Source organism: Macrobrachium rosenbergii, chromosome 35 (genome assembly GCF_040412425.1).
Source record: "Macrobrachium rosenbergii isolate ZJJX-2024 chromosome 35, ASM4041242v1, whole genome shotgun sequence".
NCBI classification, from domain to species: domain Eukaryota; kingdom Metazoa; phylum Arthropoda; class Malacostraca; order Decapoda; family Palaemonidae; genus Macrobrachium; species Macrobrachium rosenbergii.
Window position 1 is genome coordinate 2,186,474 of NC_089775.1, and position 11,198 is coordinate 2,197,671.

Genomic DNA, 11,198 nt, shown 5'->3' on the forward strand with positions numbered 1-11,198 from the left:
CAATCTCGAGAGCACTTTAAACGCCAGGGAATGAAAGGAATGATCGCTTTGCATTATCATAAATCAAGTGTCCTCCCTTTAGTGTGGACTCTGAGACAAATCAACGCTCAGAAATTTATGTCTTCTAATGCCAACTCCGCCACTGGGCGAAGTATTGATCAGACAAAAGTTGGAATAACTGTCCTCGGTAAGAAATAGCCTATGCTTCGAGGGTAGAATATCCTGCGGCTTGTGAGCAAGAACTTCTCCTTTGATTATGAGTTCTAGCAGGTGAGAGAAAGGGGTTGAGAAAAGGTTTTACCTCCCTATCGGCAGTTAGACGGACCAATAGAGAGAGAGAGAGAGAGATTCCATTCTTCGAGACACTGAAAACCCAGCTTATCACCCACAAATAAAACCCTGACAAATGGGCAGGTGGACGAAAATGTGCTTTTCCGAAGAGAATATTGATGTGCGAGAGAATTGCTGGAAGGTAATCCGGACTGCTTTTACGAAGCATTGATGTGTCTTCGAGAAGACTGCGTGCGAATGAATGGTTATACATTATTGTACACTGAATACAATGGCGCGCTTTCAGTAAGAGAATGGGAGTGAATGAAGCATAATTATACATTTTTGCACGCTGAATGCGTTCCATTCCCGAGATGCGAGGTCTGCGATTGATGTCTTTTAATGAAAGGTTTTGTAAAGTAGAATTGGCCATCATTTAGAAACCGCTAGGCCAAACTGGCGAATCTAGAATAAAATTCAATATATATTCTTTATCTGTTCTAGTGTAACCTTGCTAGACACGCCCACACACCTATTCTTCCTGTGTGTAACAGTAAATGAAAGGTTTTGTAAAATTGATTTCAAGTGGCCAATCTCTAGACCCCACTGGGGTAGAACTAGCATTTCTCGAATATAATGCAATAAATATAAAGATATATTCTCTATATATTCTAGTATAGCATTGCAATACGCACCCACACACCTATTTTTCCCGTGTGTAACCCAATAGACCACCTATAATCAAATATATCAGGCTTATAAACACGTGACTCTTTTTTTAAAATTAGACAACAAGAACGATCTACCTGAATCTTGTGCCCAATTCCTTTGTGGAGAGGGGGCCACTTTTATGGCCCCAGGAAGTGCATTAGGGCCCAGCCTGGCTTTGGGGTTTATGGCCCATCTTGTGCCCAAGGGCTATGTGGGTATGTAGGTATGTAGGGTATGTAGAAGCCAAGGATATGCTGTAGTTTCATGTAGTTTCTACGCAGAAGCTCGTCGAGGTGTGTAGCCTGGGGAAAGGACTGGTAGGAACTTGGATAATCATAGGGGTAAAAGTGGGCTCATTTCTGTATACAGAACACAGGCAAGGGTGTCTGTATACAGAATACGGGTAAGTCTTCAACCTAGCATCGCTAGTGAGATGCCCAGAATCGATCCCCTGGGGGAGGCAAGAATTGAAACCCATTTTCCAAAAAATTTATTGCCAGTCACTTATCCCAAACAGGGATCCAGGTCCTTGGCTGCCTATAGAATGTGGTGGGTCGCATTAAGGGGGGCGTGGGGCTAGCAGCCCCATCCCATAATGCACCCTCTCTCTCTCTCTCTCTATAACATCTGACAACCCACAACAATCGAGTAACCACTGCTTGAGTTAACATGGACATATTCGATTTTCAGTCAGATTGCCAGCTTAACAATGTTATTCCTGGCGCCCCCCTCAAAAGTTTGGGGCTCGAACCCGGGTCCTCCAAGGTTGCGAGTCGACCAGGAGACGGACAAATGGACAAGAGGGTGACAGACGGACAAACAAAGACAGCCAGAATAAGAGAAGCAAAGCTCAAGAAATTACCATTGTTCGGTGGGAGATATAATTATCTGGAGAACTGGTGGCTGTAATAATTACACCGCCTCAGGGAAAGGAATGACCCTCACCAGCGGAGGGAGAGAAAAGGGAATGAATTAATAAAAGAATGAAAAGAAAATAGACGATAATAATCGCCATAATCATGGCGACAATCTCAGATTTAAAGAGTGCAAAATATCTTACAGGAATAAGAGCAATGAATTGTCTCGAGATCAAGACAAGTATTCGTTTCATTTTTTTCACAACTAGTGCACGTTTATGTGTGTGTGTGTGTGTTTGTGTTTGTTTCTGCGTGCTTGTGTAAGCGTGTGTATGTTTGTTTGTGTCAACAAGTTGATTGCCAAAACATGCATTCTGTCAAAGATCATGAATCATGTCTGGCCACCAGGCCATCATATCAGATACCCATACTACATAATCCCCACTTTAAAGAACAACTTTTTAAAGATAAAAAAAAAAAATAATTCAAACCAGTCAACTGAGTATCTGCCCCAAGGGGCAGGACTAGAAAGACCCCGGTAGTGGCAGGTTGGGACTGGTAAGTGGGTACTGCTACTCTGCCAAGACAGATTTGCCCCCTGCCAAACTGTACCTCGCGTCGTCGGCAGTATAGGACTGCCCCAGTCGTGTGTGAGAGAGCGTGTGGGTATCTTTAAACGTGCCCAAGTGGCCACAGGACGTACCCATAGAGAGGGCGGGAGCGTCGTTGGGTATTCCGTGGTATTTTGAAGCAGTGGGAACTCTGAGATGCGTCTCTAGTCTGGAGAAAATTGGGAAAGTGGACTTCTGCAACTTTCTGTTCTGTGTCTGAAATATTCGCCTCGGTTCAGTGTGATCAAGTCGAGCAGGATTTGAATTCAGTGGGGCAAAGCAGGAGGGGTGGGTGGGGGGGGGGGCCGACTTTTGGGGCGTAGTGTGAAAAAGTATGAAGTAAAACCGACTGGCTTTGGTGGTCTGGTATGGAAGAATCTCATGAAGACACCTGAGGCCCAGTTTTCTGTATTTTTTTGGAAAACGGAACTTTTGCAAACCTTTAGTTTTTTTTTTTTTTTTTATTAAAATTGTGGTAAATTTTTTAAGTTTTTGACAAAACAAAAGTGAATTTTGGTGAATTTGCCGAAATCAAGATTGAATTTTGTCAGTGTCAGAAAAAATTGGTCAATCCTGACTCTTTCTGGACCAGTGTAAAATTTTTTGGATCGGTGATGTGAAATATCATGATTTTTTATGACAAAACTGAAAAAATTGACAAAAAAATTTGGACAGTTTTGAATTTTTGACAAAAAAAAAACTACCTATATTTTATTTACCCAATTCGAGAAAGTGTCTATATATTTTGGCCAGAAAAAATTCATCCAATAACCAAAATCTCTAAACCTTTTCAGGAGAAAAAAAAGGACATTCAAACTTCTTCTTCTTCTTGTGAAAGGAAAACTTCAAACTTTCACTCGCATTTAGAGAAAAACTTCAACCCCAAAAAAAAAACCTGGGCGAAAGGAAATACTGTCATTATTCCCTGGAAGAAAAAAAAATTATAGTTAGAGGCTGACCTAATGGTGAACGTTCGTATCTATTTGACATTTCCTCAGATAAAACAGCTGTTTTGATCGTTACAGCTAAAACACGGTAGTTTGTCTGTTGTTAGGTAGTTTGCCGCTGTTCAGAGAAGAATATAACAGACGATATTCGCGCGGCCATAAGTGTTTTGCTCTGACGATATTCGCGCGGCCATAAGTGTTTTGCTTTGTAAACTGTAGTGTCAATCCAGTTTTCAAAGGCAATGAGGTAAGCTTCGTACAGGAACTGTGCTTTTTGCATGCTTGCCTACCTCTCTCTCTCTCTCTCTCTCTCTCTCTCTCTCTCTCTCTCTCTCTCTCTCTCTCTCTCTCTCTCTCTGGTGAGACGTCGTCGATCCGACAGATTTATATCTAAAATCCAGCCAGAATTTATGACACTTGAAATAAAAAGAGTTTTCTCTCTCTCTCTCTCTCTCTCTCTCTCTCTCTCTCTCTCTCTCTCTCTCTCTCTCTCTCTCTCTTTCTCTCTCTCTCTCTCTCTCATACAGATTTCTCTCTAATCTATCCAAAATTTATGACAATTGTAATGCGCAAAAATGATTAAAATGATTCTATCTATCTATAACTTTTTGAGATGATCACCTGAGACTCAAAGGTAATTGACAATCTTTTCCCATTTGTGTCCATTCCGGGGTTCAATCACACACCCCACCTTCCAGCCTCCGGCCACCAGGCCATTACCCCACCCTTCCTCCACCCCGTCTCAAGGCCCAGGTACAGACAGGTGACTGTCAAGACGGGTAATTTTGATAATTATATTACCTCAGGCGGATCCCATTTTGGGCTACCTGGAAGAGCTCAAAGAGGACTACTACTTTCAAAGATTGGGTGGAAGAGTTCAAAGAGGACTACTTCTTCTTCTTTCAAAGATTGGTTGGGCTGTTGTTCTGGCGTTACGCCGCTTTATTTCTGGTTGAAGGACTGTGTTATTGGTTGGTTAAAATGTTAGGTTAACTTTTCAGTTGGGTGAAATGTATTTTGGTTGAAAATGTATATAGTTTCAGTCATAGATCTGAAGAGAGACTGATTTTTGACAGTTAAAAATCGTGGTATTGTTTGGTTAAGATGTTAAATTAACTTTTCAATCTGTTGAAATATATCTTTGGTTGAAAATAAACCAACTTTGAACCATGGAATGTTGACACAAAAACAGGAAGCATGGAAGAAATTAAGAAATTAAATGATACCTGGCAACTAATCAAGGCCAGAACTTCCAGATGTCTCTGGGTGATTTACTCGCTATTTATTCAAGTCTGTTATTTATTCAATTTGTAATTAAATTTGTATATAAGGTAAACCTGTGAATTACTGTATCTGGGAGCATATGGCAATTAGCTTATCAACATAGTTGCCAATGATATCTTGCCATCATAATCTAAACAACAATTTCTTGAAAATGCGACTCTCTGGGATGAAATTGCGAGCCTCATGCCCTCCCATAATGCCACATGCCCAAGGTGTTCAGTCCCGTTTGCAAATTGAGCCCGGGCACTCTCTCTGGTGGGTACAGTGCCCTGACCACGGGGTACAGCTTGCAAAAAATGGGCCGTTATTGCAAGTCATGTTGCAAGGTGCGAGTCCTCAAATCTGTCTGGAGAGAGAGAGAGAGAGAGAGAGAGAGAATCTGTCTGGAAAAAGCTGGTTGAGAGAGAGAGAGAGAGAGAATTGGTCTGCAAAAAGCTTGTTGAGAGAGAGAGAGAGAGAGAGAGAATTGGTCTGCAAAAAAAGTTTGTAGAGAGAGAGAGAGAGAGAGAGAGAATTGGTCTGCAAAAAATTTTGTTGGGGGAGAGAGAGAAAGAGAGAGAATTGGTCTGCAAAAAAGTTTGTAGAGAGAGAGAGAGAAGAGAGAGAGAGAAATTTTGAGGGAGAGAGAGAAAGAGAGAGAATTGGTCTGCAAAAAAGTTTGTAGAGAGAGAGAGAGAGAGAGAGAATTGAAATCTTGCAACTTTGTATTTAATTTTTTTACTTTAATTTTTTTATCAAAACAATTCATCACCATTATTCATATTATGTTTATCACAAGAATCATTCTCGTTATTTCATTCCAACTTTTCTTAGATTTTCCGGTTTACCAAAAAATTCTCTCACATTCCTTTTCGTTACTATGAAACATTTATCATCAAATCTATCTGTTCTCTCAATTTTAGACACTCGACCCACTGACTTTTGAACATTCCAACATTTGTACAACTTTAAATCAATTTTTATTATTTCTCATCATATTCGACCCACTGACTTTTGAAAACATTCCAACATTTGTACAACTTTAAATCCATTTTTATTATTTCTCACCATATTCTTCTCTCATTCTTTTCTCATTTCTTCATCCGTGCCCCGGGGCATTGCATGACTAAGGCCTCCATACCCAATAATCTGGGCATATCTAAGACTTTCACCTTCCAAAGGCTTTAGATACGAATTTTTTTTTTTCACTTTCCAAAGTCTTCAGAAACGAATTTATTTTTCATTTCTCTTTACATAAGCTCTTCCCAATGCCAGGGTATGGGTCGGGTGCCAGCGGTACTTGCCAGAGGTGTCACGGGGCAGTGCCAAGTAGGCCGGGAACGTTAAAGATTCGTTGCCAAAAAGGAGGTACACCAATTTTAATCCGGGCTTTGCTGAGGTGCTAGGCTGTGTGGTACCACGTGGCTTTGGGAGGAGAAATTACGACAAAAGGATGATAATGGGACGAATTTTCAGAATTTTATGAATAAAGGGAGGAAGAATAGAGAGGGAAAATGATGGTGTGCAACGCCAGGTGGCGTGTGGCTCGAGAGGATATCAATCAATATTTTTTGGGGACCGTTTTTCGAGACCTGTTTAGGTCTGTTGAACGAGGCCTCAGGCAAATGAACGTGGCTCAGTTTCAGAACGAGATTCGGATCTTATTGATAGTTCTCTCTCTCTCTCTCTCTCTCTCTCTCTCTCTCTCTCTCAACAAAGAATTTTGCAGAACAATTCTTATTTTGATAAAAATAATAAATACAAAATTGAAAGAATTCAATTCTCTCTCTCTCTCTCTCTCTCTCTCTCTCTCTCTCTCTCTCTCTCTCTCAACAAAGAATTTTCAGAACAATTCTTATTTTGATAAAAATAATAAATACTCTCTCTCTCTCTCTCTCTCTGGTGAAAGTGGTAGTCAGTCAACTGTAGTAGGTTGCAGCCAGTCTTGGTGAAGGGCTTGGGAGGCCAGCAAACTCATCCATAAAGATCAAATATCTGTCTCTTAATAACTGCTTCCATCAATATGATTGGATAAGAGGCAAAAATGATTGTGCTGAGTGGTTTGAATGCAAATGTAGGCGACAGAGAGAAATTGGAGACCTGGAGTTTGGGAAAGAAGGAGATAGGGTGGTTCTGCTGGGGGATTTGGATGCAAAAATAACATAGGGTGGTAGTGCTGGGGGATTTGGATGCAAAAATAACAGAATCTTCAAACTTCCCTTCAGGGTTAAGTTCAACCTTTGACATCTACATTGCACTCTTGTGCCTGGTTTTTATTACTATCACCTTGACCTTTGGACTTAACGTCAAAACCCCTTTGCCTTCCAGGCCCAAAATAATCTCCAGTTTCCTCCAGTCCGCTCTGGGAAGATGCTCAAATTGGAAAGGTCATGTCGGCAGCCTGGCTTGCAGTGTGGGAAGAGTTGGCACCACTGGTCATCCCTTGCGGCACTGCCATACAATCAACGGAGACCCCCCAAGAATTCTCATTACGGGTAAGAGTGAAATTTGTATCCGAGTAACTGAATGATTACTTGTCGTAGCTCTCGCTGACTCGCAGTAAGGTGCCAGAACGGAAGACGTTGAGACGTTTGTGGATTTTTGCACGCTCAGATCCTCGTTCCTCTTTTTCTCTCCTGCAGGAGGCCTCGGTCAGCTGGGCACAGGACTGGCCAAGCTGCTCCGGTCGAAGTACGGAGTCGAGAACGTCATCTTGTCCGACATCGTGAAGCCTTCGAAGGAAGTCGTGAGCCAAGGTAAGTTGGCACGAAACTCTTGTTGTGCCAGTCCGTTATCTTAATGAACCTGTCACACACACCCTTTCTGGCAATGAACTTATCTTGCTGTCAGACGAGCTGACGCACGACTGACGTTATGGGGTTGGGTTCTTAAAGAGTTCTTGGGCATTGCCAGAGATACCCAGTCTAAATGGAGGTCTTCGATCTCAAGCCAAGGAATGTTATGAGTGGGTCAATGAGTAAGGTGCAACCTCTTATTGTGATACATTTAGTTCAGATGGCTTCTGTGTTTCACTACATCCCTTTTCCACATTCGCTTAATCCCCATAGCTTGTTGCACACCTGAGATCTAGGCTGTACTTCTGTTCTTAACACTACAGTCTCCTCGACAGGACCATACGTCTTCGCGAACATCCTGGACTTCAAATGCCTGCAGGAGATTGTGGTCACCTACAGAATAGACTGGCTGATACATTTCTCCGCACTGCTGTCAGCCATCGGTGAACAAAACGTACCTCTCGCTATCAGGTGAGCGTGCGACCGTCCTCTTTGGCAAGTTCACGGTATGAGTCGTAAGAGATGCATAAACATGACCTATGACCCACTTGTTTTCATGCATTTCTTCTTCTCTCCTCTAGGGTGAATATTGAAGGTCTCCACAACATCATGGAACTGAGTAAACAGTACAACCTCCGCGTCTTCGTCCCCTCCACGATTGGCGCCTTCGGACCAACCTCCCCGAGGAACCCCACGCCCAACCTCACAATCCAGAGGCCCAGGACCATCTACGGCGTGTCTAAGGTGAGTGGCGAAAGCCCCAAGTGATGTTTCCAAACAGCGAGAACCTGGGGGTCTCCAGAAACCCAACAGCAGAACCTGCAGATCTCCAGAAACCCCAAATGACCACAAAATTATCTTAATACTTTCAAATAGTTTCTTTAGATTTGATTATCTGTCGATATATTCCTTTAAATTTATCTCATGTTCTGTCCAGTGATCTATTGATTTATCGATTTACATCCACAGGTCCACGGGGAACTCCTGGGAGAATACTACAATCACAGGTTCGGCTTGGATTTCCGCTGCCTGCGATTTCCAGGCGTCATATCTTCGGACACCCAGCCGGGAGGAGGAACGACAGGTGAGAGAGAGAGACGGAGAAAGCGAGTGAGAGAGAGCGAGCCTGGCGCCTCTCGTGCAACTTGGGTCTAAGGGCGTTTGATGCCCATGAGGGTCTCCTCATATATTTCCCTGTGAGTTATTGTCTCTTTGAAATGAGGAATTGAATGAAGATTCTAATTTCCTGACTCCTCGTCAATTTCAGATTATGCTGTACAGATCTTCCACGATGCCATCCAGGGAAGGCACTTTGAGTGCTATCTCAGGCCTAACTCTCGACTGCCTATGATGTACATCGACGATTGCCTAAGGTACGGGATGAGACGTTATGTGTCAATCTCATTTTTACCTGAAATGTCCTTAAAATGGTGGTAAGTTTGGGATGTATAAGTCTGGTAGGGTGTTACGGGGTTTATCCTTCATCTCAGTGGAGCACTGACCAAAATGGTACCTGTGAAAAATAGCAAGGTTACCCCGCTGAGTAATGAAAGCTATTCTCTTCCTCTGCATTAAATCAGGACTCAGAAAGGGCTGCTTTTATTTGAAGAAACATGATCCTGACTGAGTCCTTAGGACTCAAAAGAACTATAGTTCTGCCGAGGCAAAGAAACATGTTAATCCTCACTGAAGCCTCTGCCTAATCCTTCCCTCTGCAACCCTCCAGAGCCCTGTGGGAGATGCTGGTTGCCCCAGAGGAACAACTGAGGTGTCGAACCTACAACGTGACAGCCATGAGCTTCTGCCCAGAGGAGATTGTGACGGCTGTCAGGAACCACTTCCCAAATCTTCAGGTTTCGTACAGACCTGATTCTAGACAGGACATTGGTAAGAGTGCCTCCCTTCAACTCCCAGTTAGAATTATGTCTGACACTTTGGCAAAATGTCTGGTAAAGTTTCTGAATGTATTCCATTTGTTTTGGTTATATATTCATTTTCTTCTTCACTGCCCCATTTCCTGTTAGAATTGCGTCTGACATCTTAGCAAAATCTCTGGTAAAGTTTCAATTATAGCTTCTTTTCTGCCCCATTTCCAGTTATAATTACGTCTGACATTTTGGCAAAACCTCTGGTAAAGTTTCTGAATGTATTAAATTTTTTTTTTAATCATATCTTCTTCTTCTTCTTCTTCCTCTTTAATCAGTTAGAATTGCGCCAGATATCAAAGCAAAACCTCTAGTGGTAAACTTTCTAAATATCTACATATTTTATTTAGGGCCACTTCTTCTTCTTCTCTTAACCAGCTAGAATTCCATCTGATATCTTAGCAAAACCTCTGGTAAACTTTCTAAGTATCTACACGTTTTATTTACTTCTTCTTCTTCTTCTTCTTCCAATCGAAGCCGACACATGGCCGGAAGTCTTCGACGACAGCGAAGCTCGCAATGACTGGGGATGGCACCATTCCTACGACCTGGAAGCCATGTGCAACATCATGTTTGATAACCTCAGACGCCAACACAACATGACTTAATATCTGATGTGCAAGTCCCAAGAAGATTGCAGAAGACTGTATGCAACAGCACAGCATTTCGCAGCAGCTATACAGCCTAAAACAGCAGGCCCCCCCCCAAAAAAAAATTGTTAAAATCCTCGTTTTCACCCTTTTGTTGATTTTGCAGACTCTGAAAGTGTTGATACTGTCTTCATCTCTTTGTAATTTATAGAATAATAAATTGATCGAATTTGGTTGTTTTGGGTTAAACCATTCCTTCGTCGCAGTACCAAGACCAGGGTGTTTGTTTCCTTTAGAGCAAGAAGGTCTTCAGCAACGTGACAAACGATGAGGAATGTAGATAATTGTGACGACATCAGGACGTAAAATAGGATTTATTTTTACAGCTAGAATATTCGTTCCGGGAAAACCGCCATATATTGAGGAGCATAACGTCGTTATATAATTATTTATTCATAATTATATCCTTATATAATTATATAATTAGGACGTTCACATTAATTTCTATTATAATGAACATTCTTTAATGTAAATTCCATTACGAATCAGTCGGTAATTACCATAATTACTGACAAGAGACGAAAAAAAATCGAAGATTTTCAGTAAATTTTCGTATGTAAAACACTTTATTGGTTTCCTTTTTACTTAAAATTTACCCTGAAAAATACAGTATCAGATAAAGGTGAAAGAAAAGAAAGAAATGGAGGAAAATAAAGACAAAAATACGAAATAAGAATAAAAAAAAAAAAAGTCCGTTAAAATAATAACTATGTGGAGAATGTTCACCCGGGTGCGTTCACTTTTTATATCCATTTTTATTGACATTTAGGTAGATTTATATTGAAAAATTACTACTTTTAATGAAAATTTAAGTATTTATAATGCATTAAATATTTAATAACTCAAAATAAAGCATTAAATAACAAATTTAAAAAAGAATAAATTAGGTAAGACGGTGTTTACCTGGAAGCGTTCACTTTATAAGAATACGGTAAATAGCGTCATTATTCATTCTTATTGATGTTTATATAGATTTATATTGCATAATTAATATCTAAAGCAAAAAATTAAATTATTAATAATGTATCTAAAAGCATAATCATGTAATTAGCAATAAATCATAAATAAACAATACGTTAAGCGTGTTTACATGGAAGCGTTCACTTTATTCATACGCGTTATTCCGCGCTATTATTCACTTTTATTGAGATTTATTTAGGTTTAAAGTA

At 41.0% G+C, this 11,198-nt stretch overlaps 1 protein-coding gene across 2 annotated transcripts; it reads left to right on the forward strand.

Annotated features, from left to right (window-relative positions):
* Positions 1 to 2,451: 2,451 nt before the first annotated feature.
* Positions 2,452 to 10,202, forward strand: Tdh (L-threonine dehydrogenase). Of its 2 annotated transcripts, none has more exons than XM_067134057.1 (10): positions 2,452 to 2,500; positions 3,244 to 3,643; positions 6,988 to 7,154; positions 7,302 to 7,415; positions 7,790 to 7,925; positions 8,036 to 8,198; positions 8,424 to 8,538; positions 8,722 to 8,827; positions 9,181 to 9,341; positions 9,857 to 10,202. In XM_067134057.1, exons 2-10 carry the CDS (start codon positions 3,639 to 3,641, stop codon positions 9,985 to 9,987), a joined length of 1,098 nt encoding a protein of 365 aa, XP_066990158.1. In that variant the 5' UTR covers positions 2,452 to 2,500; positions 3,244 to 3,638; the 3' UTR covers positions 9,988 to 10,202. The 2 variants fall into 2 exon arrangements, with proteins under 2 accessions (XP_066990158.1, XP_066990159.1); XM_067134058.1 differs by having other exon boundaries at positions 2,481 to 2,578.
* Positions 10,203 to 11,198: the final 996 nt, after the last annotated feature.

Bases quoted from the DNA above. Each gene is read 5' to 3' on its own strand.
- Tdh (XM_067134057.1), top strand. The intron at 7,155-7,301 runs GTAAGAGTGAAA...TCTCTCCTGCAG, and splicing joins CCCAAGAATTCTCATTACGG to GAGGCCTCGGTCAGCTGGGC. The intron at 9,342-9,856 runs GTAAGAGTGCCT...TTCCAATCGAAG, and splicing joins TGATTCTAGACAGGACATTG to CCGACACATGGCCGGAAGTC.